The following is a 19,022-nucleotide window of genomic DNA, read 5'->3' on the forward strand; positions in this document are numbered from 1 at the left end:
CTCACTGCAACCTCCGCCTCCTAGGTTCAAGTGATTCTCCTGCCTCAGCCTCCCTGAGTAGCTGGGACTACAGGTGTGCACCACCACGCCCAGCTAATTTTATTTTTACTTTTAGTAGGGATGAAGTTTCACCATGTTGGCCAGGCTGGTCATGGACTCTTGACCTCAGGTGATCTGCCCGCCTTGGCCTCCCAATGTGCTGGGATTACAGGCGTGAGCCACAGCGCCCGGCCCCAGATGCTTTTTCTAAACTAATCCCTGATCTTGACCCCAGACTAAACCCTAGCCTTGATCACACACTGAGCCCTGACCCCACTCACATGCTGAGCCCCACCCCAGTCACAGGCTGGGCACTGGTGCTGGCTCCAGAAGGATCCCTCACCTGGCTGAGCCCCACCCCAGTCACAGGCTGGGTCCTGGTGCTGGCTCCAGAATGATCCCTCATCTGGGCCTGGACTAAGCCCTGACCTTTGTAGCTCGATGCTTTCTCTAGCTCCCTAGGAGGCAGAGAAGGGGCCTCTAACCTAGGACCCTGTGTTCTAGCCAGGCTAATTTCTCTGCCACCACCCCTGTGCTCATCCTCATCCTGATGCCTGGCCTAGAATTCTCTTCCACCTTCTCCTTCCTCTGCTTCCCCACGGTGAGCTCTCCTTGCCTCCCAGCTCTGTAGGCTCCCCTGAGCTCTCTTCTTGGCATCGTGGGACCTGGACCTCCACACCTGGGTGGCCCCCACCTGTCAGTCACCCCACCAAAGGACAGTGCCTGGGACAGGCAGGCAGGCAATGAATCCACAAATGCTGACCCTACTGTGTGCCAGGCATGGGGCATAAAACAGAAAACGACATACTGGGTCCTCCCCTCATGGAGCCGTGGCCTGGAGAGGGAAGGCAGGTTTGTTAAACAGATGGCTGCCTATGGTTAATTACATCATCACAGAGTGCCGAGTGTGGTGAAGGAGGAGAGGGTGCCATGGGGTCACATGACAGGTGAGGGGCTGGCCAGGTCATAGATGGCTTCTCTAAGTGGTGAGGCTGGACGTGGAGAGGGTGTCAGGTGGACACCTGGGGAGGAGAGTTGAGGGTGAAAGCCCGTGTCTGGGCCCCATGGCAGGAGCAGGCATGGGGAGAGAAGTCTGGCCAGGCTGAAATAAAGAGTGCAAGGCCCAGGGCAGGAGCTGAGCATGAGGGCAGATCCCTGGTTATGCTCCTCAAATGCCAGGCTGGGAAAACATGCTGAGGAGTTAATCTACATCTTCAGAGCAACGTGAAGTCCCTGAAGAGTTTCAAGCAGAGGATGAGGCTGATGTGTTTTAGATGCCGCTCCAACTGCTGTGTGAAGCGTGCAGTGGAAGGTGCCAGGGCAGAACCTGCTTAGCTGATAAACACAGGGGAGCTTACTTGCAACCCCCACAGCCTGATGTCCAGTACCACCCCCACCCTGCAGATGAGGAAACGGGGCCTCATGCTGTGGAGGCACAGGCCCACGCTCAAACAGAGCTCGGCAGCAGAGAAGCTGGGGTAGGGCCCAGGTGGCCTGACTCCAGGCCACAGGATTCATTCTCTGTGGTGAGGGGGCTGCTGTTGAGACCCAGGGAGAGATGAAGCTGGGGACTGGGGAAGGTGGTTGGGATGCAGAGAAGGAGCTGTGGCTTTGAGGTAGGCACTGATGACAGAGAGAGGTCAGGGATGGCTCCTAGTCTCTGGCCTGGGCATCTGGGAAGAGCAGAGACTTGAAGTAGAGAGAACAGGGCAGCCTTCTCATTACAGACATGAGGGGCGTGGGGTGTCCAGAGAGGGATGAAATAAACCACCTGGAGCTGAGAGATGAGGTGGGGCTGCTGATGCTGTGCAGGCCCCACTGTGCAAAGATGGGCACAGAGCCTGTGGGCCTGGGTGGTGAAACCACAGCACCGGGGCCCCAGACAGAGGGAGGGTCAGGGGCGAGGCCCGGGCCACTGGGGACTCCAGTGGCAGTGACTGGGAAGAGAAGCCAGCAAAGCGGGGCAGGGGACTGGCCAGAGGGGCAGGAGGAACACCATGAGAGTGCGGTCCTGGAGAACGAGTGAGCAGCCAGGAAGGGCGTGGTGACTGTCAAATGCCTACTGGAGCAGCACGGAGGGCACAGGGCCTCAGCCAGGAGCCACAGGCCCCAGTGACACTGGAGATGGGGAAGGTGGGCACAGATAAAAAGACATGTGGAGGGGCCAGGCCAGGGAGCTGAAACTCTTCTCATCTCAGAGGTGTCCCCCTCCTCCGGCTCTTCCCTCACACTGGGAGTTCCGATCCTGTGGGGTGGGAGCAGGGGGCGGTTCCTGCTGGGGGCCCACTGGCTGGTGGCCTGTGCTCCCTCTCGGGAGGGACCAATGTGCGGGTCCTCCCTGGGTAGACCTACCTTTTCCTGGTACTGGCGCCGGGAGGAGTCCAGGGACTGGATGAGGGCAGTGGCGTGGCCAATGAACATGGCGTAGCAGGTGGCACCCACGATCATGCTGAGCATGGTGAGCCAGACGTCGGACATGCCCACGGGTGCCTGCCGCCCGTAGCCGATGCACAGCATGTGGCTCATGGCCTTGAAGAGCGCGTAGGAGTACTGCTTCCCCCAGGAGTTGTTCTGTGGACAGACGGATGGGTGGGGACAGTGGATGAGAGGGAAGGCCCTTCTCACTAGCAAGAAAAGGCCCTGCCACCTCCTCACCTCAACCTAACTTTATCAGTGGCTGGGCCCAGGGCTCCCTAACCTTGCTGTTGGCTGAAAGCCTTGGGTGAGAAGCAGCCTGTGCTGCCAGCAAGTCCTCCTCTTGCGCCTTCCTCTTGCAATGGGGGCAGAGATCAGACTGGAAGCCCCAGTAAAGGTATGGGAGCCAGCGTGGCCCAGCCCCCATGGGGCAGCTTGGAGCCTCCTGGCTGGGTAGCAAAGGCCCCGGGCTGAGCCACTGTGCTGCCCTTCCCTTGCTAAAACAGCTCCACCCCCCAACCCCCTAAACAGCTGCCAAGTGAAGCCCATTTCCCCACTGACCTCAATTATAAAACCAGATATGCTTCCCTTGGGGGGACAAGCTCTGGCGGACTGAGCCGAAAAACACTGTCCTCATTTTGGATGAGCAAAAGTTAAAGCTGTGAGCTAACGGGCCTCCTGCATGAACCCTGCCCGCCTCTGCTAGGGCTGCGGCCACCAGTTCTCCTCCCACTACCCCCAAGGCAGACTCTCTGGAACACACAAGGCGTGGGGACAGGAGGAGGGAAGCTCTTGGCTATTTTTGTCTACAAAGCCGGTCGGTGTCTCAAGGAAGGCTCAGCGTGGGAACACTGGGATCGGAAGGGCCATCTCTTGAATTTAGTGCATGTGTGGGCCTGCCACCCTCACATAGAGAGGACACTGCCCCAGATGAGGGCCCGTTGAACCTGACGAATGCCAGCACTGGCCACCTCCCTGGTGTCTTTCTGCTCACAGGGCAGATGCATGAGCCACAGTGCAGAAACCTACCCAGGCCCACAGAGCACCTGCCAGAGGCCCAGCCCCCAGGGGAAGGCGCGGGAGCCCGTGAGCTTCGAGCCATATTCAAGGTCAGCCAGACTGCCCTGAACAGAGCTGAGCTGGCTCCTTGGGTCTGATGGCTCAGTCTAGACTGGAGTGGGGACCAGGAGGGCTCATCCCCAGGGGTGGAAGAGACCTGGGTTCCCAGCCTTGGGGAACAGGGGTAGGCCCCCAGCAGCCTTTACTGCTGAGCCTCTGGGAACAGGGAATTCAATCCATATGGCTGATTCATTTACACTTAGCTCATCAAAAGGCTGTTTTGTAAAGGCCTGTTTGATGCTGAAAGATGCCTCAGGGTCTCTTTCACCTCTTTCAAAGCCAATTTTTCCTCCCCTGGGGCCCTGGGAATTTGCCTTCAGACCAAACCAAACTGACTGGGAGAAAGCCTGGGAGAGGCAGGGGTTCACCAGAGACACAGAAAGGCTCACAGATCCAGGGTGTCTTCTGTCCTGCCTGGAACCCACCTCATCCACAGGGGGACTGGAAACTCTGCCCTATGGCTTCCGAGGCCCCAAGTTCAACTTCTCTCACCCACCCTGACCCACTTGCAAGGTTGGAGGGATAGGGTGGGGTCAGGCTTCATCCTGCCTGCCCTCCCTATCGGGACTCCACCTCGGATCAGGATATGTTGGGGGGTGGGGGCAGCCCAGCTCTGCTGTTGGGGTAGAAAGTGACCACATATGACCTGGGAGTCTGCGTGGGCTGCAAATAGTACCCTTGAAGGCGTCTGTTTTCTTGGGCTCAGCTTTTTGTTTTTTATTTTTATTTATTTATTCATTTTGAGACAGGATCTTGCTCTGTCACCCAGGCTGAAGTACAAGCGAGCTCAAGGGATCCTCCTGTATAGCCGGGACACATGTGCTTGCCACCACACCCAGCTAATTTTTTAAAAATAAATTTTATTTATTTGTTGAAGTCAGGGGTCTCCCTATGCTGCTCAGGCTGGTTTACAATTCCTGGGCTGAAGGGATCCCCCTGCCTCGGCCTCCTAAAGCACTGGGATTACTGGTATGAGCCACTGCACCCAGCCTCAGGCTCAGCTTTTAAGGACTTGGCTTCTAAGGGGCAGAGGCAGGAGGCCAGGAGCTGCCAGCCCAGCATTGCCACGCCTGGGGGAGGCCGCCCAGGTCTTAGTCTCCCTGGGTAAAATCAAGATGAAATACTGAGGCTCCCAGTTGCAATGGAGGCTGTGAGAAGATGGAGGTACCAGCTCCCAACCCAGAGCTGTGAATGGATTCCTGGACTGGCAGCAAGCGATTGGGCCTGTACTGGGTAGAGCTATGTGCCCCCTCAGCCCCAGGCAGCACTCAGGGTCCTACATGCTGGAACTCAGAAGTTCCAAGTCCACATCTCACCACCCTACCTCTGGAGAGCCCGCCTATGGCCCAGAGAGAGGACCGGGCTGGGCGCACTCACCACCATGTTGTTGATGGACACCCAGCAGTCGTCAGGGAAGTCCTGTAGCATGGGTACCAGGAACTGCAGGCAGCCGTCCCAGTGGCAGAGCAGGAGCATCATGCCGATGAGGTTCACGATGCGCACCACGGCGCTGGCCAGGTCGTAGGTCATGTGGAAGATCTGCCAGCAGAGGAGGAGAAATTGGCTGGGATAGGTGAGTGGCCAGGAGGGCCAGCGGCCACTTTCCCTGCCCTGGAGCTGCTGGTGGGCACTGCTCTGCCTGGACTCTGCAGGGCGCCCACTCAGTGCAAATCCAGGCTGGGGGTGGGATGGGAAGGCATCAGTCTAGGTCTTGGAAGAGGAAGACTGTAGGCTGCAGGGTCCCAGAGGGACATCTCCTGGCATCTGTACAGATGGGGGATCTTCCTGAAAGGTCTAGCCATCCAGGACATGTGGAAGGACACCTGGAGCCCCATGCAGCCCAGAAGTGGGTAGAGAAGCCACTTTCTCAGCTTTCCTGGGGTGTGAGGATACCGGGGAGAAAAGCCTGCCAGCCTGAGGCTCCTCAGGGAACCAAAAGTCTACAGACATGCCAGGGGCGTGTTTCCCTAAATCTATCACTAAATTCTCAAGACTCACACACGGTAGCCACGGAACTGCAGAGGAAGCGGCACAGGCTCACAGGCCCCAAGTTCAGGCAGACCTTGATCCCAAGCCCAGGTCCTAGCCAGTTCCTAGCTGTGTAACCTTGAACCTCTCTGATCATGTTTTCTCATCTGGAAAATGGTGATAAAAATTCTTATCTGAGTGGGCTGTCAAAAGGACTAAATTATACATATAAAGTGCTTAGTAATGGGTAGAGGAGTGTTCAATAAATTACAAACCATTATTAATTGATAAGCTGTTATTAATAATTAATCTTCCTGATTGGTTAATACGTATTTGGGGTAATGTTCTCCTTTACAGCACCCTTGACCCCAGCCCACTGGCACCAGCCCCTCTCTACTCCTGCAGCTCGGAGTGGGGGGCTGCAGTGTAGCTGGACAGGGCCAAGGTGGGCATATCCCAGCCCCCCCTCCTCCCAAAGCTGCCATGCTGGGGTCCCCTTGCTGACAGGGCAGTGGGGGATGGAGAGGTGGAGGCAAGTCTAGAGGAAAGTCTCTGGAAGCTCTGGCCTTGCTTCTGTGGCCTGGGAGACTTTGAAGTGGGTCTAGCCACCCAGCCCCCATTCTCATCCCTCCATACTATTCCCAGGTAAAGACACCCCTCTTGGAGGGGGGCTTGGGTCAAATGCCACAGAGACCTAGTTTAAGCCCATTTCAGATGTGGAAACTAGGCCCAAACAGACAGAGCCTAGATATGTCAGCCCCTGTCTACTGGTCTTCCAGCTACAGCCCTGTAGCTAGTGGCAGGCTGTTCTGATACTAGTGACCGAAGATGAATACTTTTTGTCCACAGCTCATCACCTGCAGTCACCCCCACCTGTGGCCCCCATCAAGGGCATGACCCTGAAGGTTCCAGCTACAAAGCTTGGAGTCTTTCCAGGATGATGTGGACAGCGAAAGGTTCATGGGGTCTGGTAGCTTAAGCTTGCCCCATCATTTCCCTATGGCCCTGGTGACAGAGGGGACAATAGTGCCACACCTGACTGTGGACATGAAATTCCACAGCCATCCTCTATTTAAACTCACAAAAATCCTTTGCTGAAGATATTGTTCATCTGTTTTATACCAAGGCTCAGAGAAGTACAGGAACTTGCCCAAGATCACGGTGGCAGTGGAAAGGCCAGATGTTGTAGCCAGGTCTGCCTGATTCTGAGGCCTGTAGCCACCATATTAGATTGTTAGACTGACCTAGTGAGGAAAGGGTAGCTCTCAGCAGTTCCATTTTGTGGATAAAACAACTCAAACCCAAAGTGGCTGAATGAGGTGCCCAGATTCACACAGCAAGCTGGGTCCGAGGCCAGGCGGGACTTGCCAGCTTCTCGCCTCCCCAGCCCCTGCACACAGTGTGATGGTGTAGACGGTGCTGTATGCCCTGCAGCCCAGTACCACTGGGGCACAGACCAGCTCTGGGGCTGTCAGTGTTTGAGCTCCTGGCTAAGCTGACACTGCTCAGCATCTGTCATGGCCTGGAAGGAATGGTGGACCCTGGAGAGCAGGCCGGTCTGTGGCTGGGCTGGGGCCTGGGTCTGGGACGCAGAGCAGATCTGATTATGAATCTGGGGTCTCTGGTCCATTTTCTGTGGCTGGTCGTGTTCAGGCACCTGTATCCTGAGACCGTGAGGCTCTCCCCAGCAGGTCCCTGAGCACCAGAGCCCCCAGCACCAGCCAGGGGGAAGATCCCACTTTTGCCTCCTTAACTAACACTTAGGTGAATGTGACATGTCTATGACCCTGGGCAAATCCTAACCTTTCTATGTCTTGGTTGACCAGGATGCCACTAGCTCCCCAGCTCACCCAACCCCCTGGTGTCTGAGCTAAGACACCAGGGGTTTGGGGAGGGCGAGTGACACAGCACCATTCACGGTCTCAGAGCCGGCCATCCTCCATACCTGCCTCCCCACCACCACAACTCAGCCTCCCCCTCAAACAAGCTAGACATCTGCCCCGTTTTACAAGATTGCTTGTGAATTAAACTAGCTAGCAAAGTGCTCTCTGCACACCCATCATAGACGCAAGGGTGGGGCCATTATTATTAAGCTCCTTCTCTTTCCAGCTGCTAGGGACTGCACCTTTGTGTCCCTACCAAATTCCTATGTTGAATTCCTAACCCTCGAGGTGATGGCATTTGGAAATGAGGCCTTCGGAAGGTCATCAGGTCATGAAGTTGGCACCCTCATGAGTGGGATGAGTGCCCTTATAAAAAGAGACCAGACAGAGATGATCTCTCTTTGTCCTGTGAGGGCACAGGGAGAAGGTGGCCGTCTACAAGTCAGAAAAAAAAAAGGCCTCACCAGAAGCCCCCGTGCTGGCACTCTCAACCCAGACTGCCAGCCTCCAGAGCTGTGGGAAGTAGTGTTTGTTATTTCAGCCCCCCCAGCCTCTGGTGTTTATGTTGTCACAGCCTGAGCTGACTGAGACACCAACCTTCAGAACCCAGTCCTCTGCCACAGACAGGAAAGCTGCGCAGGAGGCCAAGGGTACTGGAGGCACAGACGGGGGCCCGTGGGGGCAGGACGGCAGCCTCCCCGAGGCACATGGCCGAGTGCTGAGCTGGGGTAATGAGGCAGGCCTGCCCCAGGGTTGGAGAGTCCAGGACAAGGGGCAAATCAGGTTCCACAGGCCACAGATTTGGATATTTAAAGTCGTAACTCAAGCCAACAAACTGTTAAAGAAAATATATTCTATTCTCCTACCTTGACAGAAGGCATCGTCGTAACGCCCTGGAGGGCCAGACTTGAAATGAGAACTCTTAGAAAACCACACCAGAGCACAGCCCACCTCCCTTCTCTTCCCTGACTGTGCCCCCCAGCAGAGGACCCTGGCCCACAGCCAAGCCACATCCATGCCACTCCTGCGAACAGCCACTTGTAAGTGGGTCAAGGGGTGGGCACAGAGGCAGAATGGTCCCCTCAGGACATCCTGGGAACGGCCCTGCACAGGCCTTGACAGCAAGCTTAGAGGTGTCTGTGCCAGGAATGCTGGGTACCCAAGTGTGGTCAAGAAAGAGTTGCAAAGAGCCCCCAGACTCCTCACTGTGGGGAGAGGAGCCCTCCGGAATGGGGGCCAGTGGGGCCCTTCTTTCCTGGGTCTCGGGGCAGTACCCTCAGAAAGACCCAAATGTCTATGCCATGTCCCCTGGAAGTCAGCCTGTGTCAGTGCCCAAGAAAGCCCCCCTCCCTATGGGGGTCAGGGAGGAAAGTCTTGCCCTTGCTTGCCCAGAGCTCATAGTCTGGCTGGGGAAGGAAGCCGCACCCAGGAAAGGGACTTGGGAACATGTATATAGAAACCCAGCAACAGAGGAAGGCAAGCAGGGCACAATGGGGAGGTGAGTAGAGAGGCTGGTCCAGGCTGTGAGCACCCCCAGCCCAGATGCTGCTGTGGGGCTGGACAGCACGGCTGGTAGCAGAGCCCACAGCCACAAGCATGCCGTTCTCCTCCCACCCCTGGCTTGTCAAGGCAGCAGGAATTCTGCTGAAGGTTTCTTTAGTTGAGGAGTGTATCAAAGTCTAGGGCATCTCTGGAAGCACCCTGAGTGGGGTCTCCCTGGCTAAAGGGCTCCCCAGGATGCAGCTGTGTTGCCGCCATCACAAGGGGCTGTGGAGACCGGCAATGCTCCTCCTCTGATGGAGGCAACCTTCCCTGTGCTCCTCTTTCAAGCCCTGGGATACCCCCAGTTCCTTGCTTCTGTCATGCCTAAGGCACACAGGTGGACTCAGAGTAACACAAATTGGCTCGTATGTCCAGCTGTCTCGGTCTATCTCTACGTGGACACATCCAAAACCTGTTTCCATCTCACAATTGGTGTCGCTGTTCGTGAGGCTGAGCAACAAAAACCCACCAGCCAGCCGTGAGTGAGTCTCTCATCCCTCCCCACATTCCATCAATCCAGGTGGTTTTGGCTCTACTGCCTAAGTGGACATCTCAAAGCCATTTACTTCCCTCCAATCCCAATATGTCCCCAATCTAAACACCCGCAAGATGACAGCCCCAACCTCTTGATGAGGCTCCCCACCCCTCCAAGCCACTCTCAACCAAGCAGCTAGAAAGACCTCTTGGAGACATAAATCAGACCATGTCACTCTCTTACCATAAACCTTCCAATGACTTCCCACTGCACCCATGAATACACTCCAAATGCCAACTGTGGCCCTCGGCATCCCGGCTCCCAACTACCGGCCTCCCTGACTCTGCCCAAGGCCATCTCTGGCCACAGCGGCCTTCCTTCATGTCCTTGAATGCCCCAGGCCAGTTCGCGCTTGCCCCAGGCCCTCAGTACTGGGCTTGCTCTTCCATCTGCCTGCGTGCTGCCTCCAGCTCCTTCTTGTCATCCTGTCTTGGCTCAAAAGCCACTTCCATGGAAAGGAAGGACACTGGATCCCTGTGTGTGACACAGCCAAGGGCCCTCCCTTCCCATTCTCACTGTGACTCTTCGCCCTGATGAATTTCCTTCCTGGAGTTCTCACTATCTGAAATGACATTCACTGACTTGCGTGCTGCTGCACGAGGCAGGGCTCCTCCCTACTTCTCACTTCTGTGTTCCTCCATGCTTAGCACAAGCAGGCATCAAAAATATCGCTGATTGCCTGAATAAATGTGCGTACATCTAAATGAATGAGTGGGTACCATATGGGAGCTCAAGGAAGCCTCCGGGCATGGCTAGAAAGAGTCCCAGACTGTCACAGGCCACAGTAACTGCTCCTTTGGACAGATCACGCTGGGCCTTAAAGACAGAGCATCGAAGGTGGCATGTTTTCCTGCAATGACCTCCTTTCCTTCTGTATCACCTTTATCTTTTCATTACTCCTTTTCTTCTAAGATCAGGTCCTTGTCTAATTGTGCCCTTATTGTGATCTCAGCAATGAACACGGCACAGAGCATGTGGTAAGGTTTCAGGAACTGAGAAGGGCTTTGCGATGAAGGTGAAGGCAATGGTGACAGTGACGAGAATGGTGGTCAGCAGGGCTCCTGCTAGTGTAGACAGTGGAAGAACAAAAAGGTACCCGCTCTGGGCAGATGCAGCCCACAGGGAACCTGCCCTTGTCCCTGTGGGAAGAACCAAGGTGCCTTCTCCTGCAGGGGACACAGACTTCCGTGTCCTACTGAGAGCATGGTGGTGGTGAAGCCTGGAACTGCGGTGAGGAGGACTGTGGGCACTGGGGTGGTGGGTGCAGGTGGCAGGGCTGGAGAGGTGTGTTTCAGGTGGTTTTTAGACACCACAAAGCTGGAGCGCCAACAACGCACAGTCTGAGCTGCCTGGGAAGAGCTGGTGGGGGCACAACCATTCAGGTTAGGGGGTGCCCTAGATTTGAGGACACTCACCTCACCTGCACCACTCTCCAGCACCTGGGAAGTGGTTGCTGAGAACAAGGCTGGACGTTGCTGGGAGAGGCTGCTAAACACTGGTGTGTCCCCACTGTTGGCTGGGGCCACAGGCCACCGGAGAGTCAGTTGCACCAGGCAAATATTTGCCTTGCTCTTTATATTTCATTAGAACTCCCTCTTACGATGTTGGTTCTGACTGCAGGGGTTGAGCACCTTCATTTCCAGGCCACTACAAGCCTTGCCCATCAGGCGGTCCAGGCAGCTCACTCTGCCACACATGGAACTTGGGGAAGCCCTGCTCTCACTCCTTCTGCAGTTTCTCAACTGCAGTGCAAGGACAGAGCCACTGCCTTTTCCACCCCGTGCCTCAGTTTCCTCATCTGTGGAATGGGTAATTGCCAGATCTCAGGGCTATCATGGGGGTCAGGTGAGATCATATCCACCACTGGCACATGGTAGGCACTCAGGACATGTTGGTTCTTTTCCTTCCCTCTCTTTCCCAGCCCTCCCAACAAAGAGTTGATTTCTCAGTCCCAAGGAGAGGCCAGAAATTGGAGGTCTGGCTGCTGCTGTTTCCACCAAGGCCTCTTCCTGGGGCCTGATTGAATCCTCTCCTGTGGATTCATTTTCTCCTCATGGAAGAACAACTTCCACCTGTGTCTCAAGAACAAGTGTCTGCGTTGAAGACAGCAACCCCAGGCCTGGCAGAACAGGCTGCTGCATATGCATGCTGGGTGCAGTTTGAAGGCAGCTGCACTGAGGGTCATGCCGGGTCCCTTCCTGGGTGCAGGAGACAGGGCCAGTACCCACGCCCCAGGACCTCTCCTCGTGTCATCTCCACTTCTCACAGATGCCAAGCACCTGATTCTGAGATGAGGCAATCAAGGTCTACAGGATGAGGGGACTCATCAGAGGCCACACAGCAGCCCCAGCTGGCCTTCTGCCTCCAGCCCCTCTTTGGCCACTTCAGGCTGCCAAGGGAGAGGAGAGACTTCTGGGATGGGTCACTGGAGTGCTGAGCCTTGCAGGGTAACGTCCAAAGAAGGGTAACCATGGTTTCTAACAATAGCCTCCACGCCTGGAACAAGCTCACACCTCGGAGGGAGGGAGGAGGCATGGCTGGAGAGGCTCGGGAGGGAGTCTGCTGACCCAGATCGCCCAGGATGGAGGCAAGAGGCTTGCATCCTCCAAGATGGCGGCCCACCTACGCTGACTCACAAGACTGCCTGACTGCCACCAACACTTAGGAGATCTCCTGGGGGCCTGGTCTGGGCCCGGCTGGGGGAGGCAGTAGAAGCCTGGGGTCAGGAGTCTAGCTTCTTGCAGCGCCAGGCAGCCTGGGGCAAGCTTTCCCCAGTCTGTGGGAGGCAAGCCCCCTAGCCCCAACCGAGGGCATCCTCCTTCACGTTCCCGTGAGCTACAACAAGGTCTTCAGAATCAGCTAACATAAACCTTGCCAAGGCAGATGGGAGCTAGGGACTGGGCCCCAGGGAGCCACAGCTTCAGAGAACATCATTATGTGCCTGACAAGTGGGGAAACTGAGGCCCAAAGGAGGAAAGAGACTCATAGAGGGACTTGAAAGAGGAGATTAGGGCAGGGTTTTCTGTACCAAATACTCTCCTCAGCTCTCATGTGGACCTAGGGCTCCAAAGGGTCTTTCTGCTGCTGCCTCTGGGCCAAGCAGAGGTGGGAGAAGCCCCTGGGCTGGAGTGGTCTGCTATGGTCCTGGAGACAGGGTTCCTGGGGCCAGCTGGGAAACCCCAGTCCAATCTCAGGGGTCCAGTGAGAGCCCTAGGCTGGCCAGTGTGCCCGGCAGAAACTAGCTCAAAGCAATTTTCTTCCCAGCTGGTAGGAGAGATAAAGGTTTGTGTGTGGAAGGGTGAGAGTCATCCATCTGGCCTCCTGGGATCTCCTTCCTCCCCACGAGATGGGGCGGCACGTCTAGTTCAGAGGCCTGACTCAAGGCCTCCTGGGGCCTCTGCCTCCCCCAGAGAAAGGCCAGGACCAGCGCCTGACCAGTTCTGGGTGCCCAAGAGGGTGGCCTGGCCAGGGTGGCAGTGGGGACAGGAGCCCTGGGCCTGAGCTCCCAGGATGCATAATGTGGGGACGTGAAAGACAAGCTTAGCTCCGACCCACGACTCACCCTGTCCAGCCACTGGCATCTCTGCCAACTCCTACAAAAGACCACAGCCCCCAGGCCCTGGAGGAGTAAGGTCAGCCCCTGGGAGGCTGAGGCCTGGAGACACGAATGGATGCTGGAGGAGGGAAAGAGCTGGCGTGTCTCTGCTTTTCATGGCAGTCTAGCTGTGGGTCCAAGACATGCAGAAGGTTGGGGGTTTCTCAGGGTCTGAGGGAGCCAACCTGGTCCTACATTTCCCCCTGCGACGGAAACCAGGAGACAAGTGTGTCAGAGCATGAGGGGAAACATGCCTCCATTTTTCCTTCACAGCCCCTCAGAGTGGACCCAGCCGCACCCTCCAGAGTCACTGTCCCCTCTCAGCCCTCAGCTCAGACCACCTGCCACATCTCTGCACATCTCTGTCCCACAGGCACCTCCAACTCAACCTGTTGCACAGATCTCCTCCCCTGCCACTGCCCTCCCACTCTCTGCCAACAGTCGTCCTAGTCCTTTGATCCCAGCGCCCACCCAGGCCAGCACAGGTGGGTGCCCGGCAAGCACTTGCTGGACTGAATGAAGTCCAGTCCCCCATGGAGGCGCCCCAGCCATGAAAGGAAACAATCATAGAATCAAAGTCATTCCCTTTCCATCTGAGAAGGCGGGAAGTGCATGGAACAGGGAGACAGGAGGCCTAGGCCAAAAGCCCTACCACTGGGGCGGCTGGCCTTTCTGATCTTCAGTTTCCTCACTTGACACATGAGGATCATAAATCTTGCCCTGTTTCTCTTGCCAGCTAAGTATGGGGAACCGAGGAAATGTTACTAAGACAACTTGGTGGGGAGGGAGGTAGGTGTAGGTGTGTGTAGGTGTGTGTGTGTGTGTGTGTGTGTATAAATATATATATATTATAAATATAAATAACATCTATTTATTTATTTTTTTGAGACGGAGTTTCACTCTTGTTGCCCAGGCTGGAGTACAGTGGTGCGATCTTGGCTCACTCTGCAACCTCTGCCTCCTGGGTTCAAGCAATTCTCTTATTTCAGCCTCCCGAGTAGCTGGGATTACAGGCGCCCACCACCACGCCTGGCTAATTTTTTGTATTTTTAGTAGAGATGGGGTTTCACCACGTTGGCCAGGCTGGTTTTGAACTCCTGGCCTCAAGCAATCCACCCATCTCGGCCTCCCAAAGTGCTAGGATTACAGGCGTGAGCCACCGTGCCCGGCCAGGAGGGACACATATTAAACAGTTCTTCTGCACCAAGCTTCATGCTAAGGCTTTATAAACATCAGGTACAACTTATACCTATTTTGCAGATAAAGAGACTGAGGCACAGAGAGGCAAAGTGGACCCAAAGCTACATGCTAGGCAGTGTGGAGCCGGGATTTTAACTTGGGTCTTAAATGTGCCATTCCACTACACCGGGGTGGGACAGCCCACACTGTGCTGGGGGCCAAGAGAGCTAGCTGGATTCTGTCCCAGTTCTACCAGAGGTCTAACTGCATGACCTTGGGAGAGTCACGGCCCCTCTCTGTCAGCATAAGTAATGTGAATTTTCCAAGCCAAAGAGAATTTCTGCCATGGAGGGACGCTGCCAAACTGGTGCACACACTTCTCCTATGGCACGTGCGTTCATGACGCCTCTGACCTGAATCTGCCCGTGCCTCTACCATCAGCCATAGGTGCTGCCAGTCGAGGCCCAGGCTGCTGCTGGGGGTGAGCATGGGGGGCTTCATGTCCTGAACATGGGAACTTCTGCCAGGCAAGCAGGGGGTCCCGGAGGCTGGGAAGTCAGCCACGCGGCACAGGGATGGAGCGGGAAATGGCCCTCCATGGAAGCTTGTCCCGCCCACAGGTGGCAGGACTCCAAGGTGGGCTGTCTCACAGAGAGAGTAGGCCCTCCAGGCTGGCCTGCCTGCCGCTGCTGCCAAGTTGTGTAACTTGGGTGGGTGGCAGACACAGACCGAAGCACTTGGCAAGGTCAGCTGCTCTTCCCCCCAGCAAAGCCCTTAGCTCCTCTGCTGCAGATGACTGCTTCAGCCCATGGATGAGTGAGGTTTGTTCACAATGCAGTTGGCCCGCCCAGTTCTTTTTCAATGTTTTATTTTCCTCCTGTAGCCAGTGTTCACAGCCCCTATGATCCCTTTACAGTTTCTGAGCACAAGACTCCAGCTTGCCCGCGTGATTTCACTCTCTACAGCCAGCGGCCGCACCTTTTGTCAGAGGCTTGCCCGGGCTGCTGGAAACTGCTTTGGCTGTGAGTGCTGAGGGCTGGCAGTGCCTTGAACCAATGACTGACAGGTAAGGGGATATAAACATTCCAACTCCCTTGCCCTGACTGGGACAACTCCAAGGTGTGGCGCACACTATCCTCAGATCCCACAGGGCTGAGGCAAACAGCCATCCACAGGACACCCTCCAATGTCCAACCATTGCTTGGCTTCCTGCCTTTCCCTGTCCCTCTCCCCAGTCCCCTTACCAGATTTTCCTGGGAATGCATCCCCAAAACATCCCTTTCATGCAAATCTTTGTCTCAGGTTCTGCTCAGGAAGAACCCAAACTAAGAGAGTTGCCAAGAAAATTTGTATAAAAATCCAGATTTCCATTTCTCATAATGCTATAGATCTAGCAACCCTGGGCCCATTCCCACTTGACAAAAATTAGCTGGAGCTGCATAGAGGCCACCCAATATAACGGAGATGTTCTCTAGTTCTTCTCATCCACCACACTGTCTACTGTCCCCCAACTGGCCCTTTTCACCCATCCCTATTCCCTGCCTGTCCCCAACAAGTTTATGGGTTTACAAACCCTACAACATAATGCAGTGGTTAATAATGTGGGCTCTAGAGGTGATCAGCTTAAGTTCACATTCCAGGTTCACAAATTACTAATCATGCAACCTTGTATAAGTCACTTAATATTTCTGTCTGTTTCTTCAGGTGAAAAATGAGTATATACATGTACCTATATGGTTCCCTCTATAGCTGTTACACACTTCATTGAGATACTGCATGTAAAGTATCCAGCACATGATAAGAGGTCAAGAACTTACTAGTATTTGTCCTCTTGGAGCAGGTGTGCCTGCCACAATCTGACAGCCTATGTTCAATTATCTGAGGTTCCCTGCCAGTTCCTCACTCCCTCTGTGGGGAGTGGCCTTTCCCCCAAGAGCTTTGCACTGACCACTTACCTCTTCCCACTGGTGAATATATCGAATGAGGCGGGAGAGGCGTAACAGGCGTAAGAGGCTGAGGATCTTCGTGAAGCGGACAATGCGCAGGGCCCGGGCAGTCTTGTAGACCTCCGAGTCGATGCGTGTCTCCACAATGAGGAAGATGTAGTCCACGGGGATGGAGGAAATGAAATCTACCATGAACCAGCTTTTCAGGTACTTCATTTTAATCCGCTGCGGGTCCAGGATGATCTCTGTGTTGTCCTCCACCACAATCCCTGTGCGGAAGTTGAGGACCAAGTCGATGAGGAAGAATGTGTCTGACACCACATTGAAGACAATCCAGGGTGTGGTGTTCTCATCCTTGAAGAAGGTGATGCCCACAGGAATGATGATCAGGTTTCCCACCATCAGCAGCAGCATGGTCAGGTCCCAGTAAAATCTGCCCAGAGACACAGGGGTCAGTTGCCAGGAAGAGAGACAGGACAAGTTACAGACTAAGGGAGGAAGATCTGAGGGACAGCATCTGGGACAGAGAAGTCTTGGGAGGTTCTGAGACAGGAAGACAGGCACATGGGTACCAGGGCAAGATGTGGAGATTGGCACAGGGAATGACACAATAAGAGGCTCTTCATTCACTAAGGATACCCTCCGTGCTGCCCTTCTGTGAGTTTCCCTGAGCCCCAACAACAAGCTTCCTCCTCCCATCCCCAGCCCGCAGTAAGAGTCAGGCTGAAAAGCAAATCAGTGACACTCAGAGAGAAGCAAGAGGCTGTTTTAGCAAAAGGAGCAGCTCACCCCACACCACCCCAGGCTCAGGCTAGGCTGCCCCATCCTCCCTGAGGGTCAGCTGTGGCTTGAGACGGGCTGTCAGGGAGACATTCCACAGACCATGACCAAAGAGCAGGGGAGGTACAGACATGACTCAGGTGCCTGGAAGGCAGGAGGCCCAGGCTCCGGCCCCAGCTTTGTCATCAACATGCTATGTGACATCCGGAAGGGCCTCCCTATTCTGGGCCTCAGTTTCCTCACTGTGTAATGAGTCCTATCATTCTGATCTGGCCCTCTCCCAAACTGGTTCTCTGGCATCCACCTTTAGTCCATCCCCTATAATCAGAAAATGTCTGACCATCTCCTTCCCTCAGAGGTTTGCATCCTAACATGGGGGTGTGGAGGGGGAGAGATAGCTTCAAAACAAGAAGAATTAATGGGGGGATTTCAGGCACCAGTGAGATACCACTCAATGTGATAGAAAGAGACAGCCCAGGGCTTCCAGAATCATTTCTCCTAAGGCCTCAGGCACCTTCAAGTCATTTGTAGAGGGAGCCTCAGGGCAAAGCCTTGGAGAAGTTGAGCAGCATGAGGAGGAGGCACAACACCAACTCACAGGTCTGTGCTGGGTTTCTCCCAACTCACCAAGCAGGGGGCCTTCTGGAGTGTGGAAACAACACAGGTGGCCAAGACCCCAATCAGAAGGCATGGCCAGTTATTCCCAGGGACGCTGCCCAAGCACCAGCCATCCCAGGGCTGGCCCCAAGACCAAAAACTTGCACTGCAGAGCTGTTTCCCTCTGCTATTAATTTAGACATTTACACAATAACAGATAAAGGTATTAAGTCAGGCAGAAATAAGCATGTCTTCTCCCAGGAGAAATAACCTTTTCACCATCTTTGATTCTTTACTACAGGGAAGCCAGGAGGAAGGAAGTGGGAAAGAAAGAGATAAGCTTTCCTCGAGTCTTCAGAGGGTCTCACTGTAAACCAAAGTGCCCCTGCCTGCAGAGTTCCAGGTTGCAAAGAAATTACTTCATAGCAAATTGTTTGTTTGTTTGCCAGACTCAAAATGGGGCTGTGAGTCAAGGAGAGGGTAGGGCCTGTTTTGCTGAAGGTGGGTGAGATGGCTGTCCTGCATCACACTGTGTGGCAAAGGGCAGTTTCCAGAGAGTCAGCTTTCTGCAGCTCCTTTGAAAGCCAAGCTCTTCAGGGCCTCAAGACAGGGCCTTATGGGGGATAAGGCCGGATGCCAAGAGGCCAACTTCAGCTCCTCTCTACCCCATGACCCACCACTCCTTCCTGTGGCCCCAGTACCCATATGCCAGCTGAGAGAACCCAACTAAGGCCTGAGGACCCATCCTCAGCTTCACACTTTACTACAAAGAATGCAGCACACCTGCTAATGAGTCATGGGCCCCAGGAGGATGGTTTCAGCATCTATGGGGTGCCCTAGAGCCATGCATGCTCTACCCAGCCACATAGACCTCACTCAAAGACAGCTGTGTACACTCATTAGATGCCACAAGCAGGTATCCCCATTCACACACACAGTGCACAAACACCCCTCTATACACTCTGCTGTCATCCCTCTTCATTTAATCTCTTGGGAAAAACAAAAGAAAACAATTTTTTTTAACTGTGCATAGAAAGGCCACTGAGGGCTATGTGGCCCTCTGTACATAAAGCTAATAATACACCCAGGCTGGAGGAGTTTCTAAAATTAACAGAGTGGGTGCAAGGCGGCTGGGAATGCTGACTCGGGCGGGCCTGCCACTCCAACGGGTTTCTACACTCTCCCCAGCTCTAGTTCCCTCAATTACAGTCCAAATTTGAGAGAGTAATTAACAGGAGAATGTTTGCATTTCATGGTCTTCATAAAACCAAATTGCGTAAGGCAAAAACACCCATTTCCTCGCACTCTGACTAATGGTTTCAATCTTGAGCTTCCAGATGCTCAGGGATATTTCCAGCACTCGATCTGGGCTGGGGTCGGGATCCTGGATCATTCTTTCCCACAAACCACTACCCTGGAACATC

The 19,022-nt window shown here is 54.7% G+C and overlaps 1 protein-coding gene and 1 long non-coding RNA gene across 2 annotated transcripts in view; one reads left to right on the forward strand and one right to left on the reverse strand.

Annotated features, from left to right (window-relative positions):
- The window catches only part of HCN4 (hyperpolarization activated cyclic nucleotide gated potassium channel 4), a 49,467-nt gene that overhangs the window by 7,325 nt on the left and 23,120 nt on the right, over positions 1-19,022 (reverse strand). Inside the window, exons 2-4 of the mRNA XM_034939102.3 lie at positions 16,231-16,654; positions 4,951-5,112; positions 2,392-2,610 (exon numbers count right to left, since the gene is read on the reverse strand). Of these exons, the coding sequence (XP_034794993.2) occupies positions 2,392-2,610; positions 4,951-5,112; positions 16,231-16,654 (805 nt within the window). The remainder of the gene's footprint in view (positions 1-2,391; positions 2,611-4,950; positions 5,113-16,230; positions 16,655-19,022) is intronic.
- LOC134729091 (uncharacterized) lies at positions 8,080-18,028 on the forward strand. Its single transcript, XR_010109955.1, has 6 exons — positions 8,080-8,152; positions 8,299-8,464; positions 13,833-13,885; positions 15,159-15,341; positions 16,116-16,428; positions 17,900-18,028. It is a non-coding gene; the product is annotated as an uncharacterized LOC134729091 (long non-coding RNA).

This window comes from Pan paniscus, chromosome 16 (genome assembly GCF_029289425.2).
Source record: "Pan paniscus chromosome 16, NHGRI_mPanPan1-v2.0_pri, whole genome shotgun sequence".
Lineage (NCBI taxonomy): Eukaryota > Metazoa > Chordata > Mammalia > Primates > Hominidae > Pan > Pan paniscus.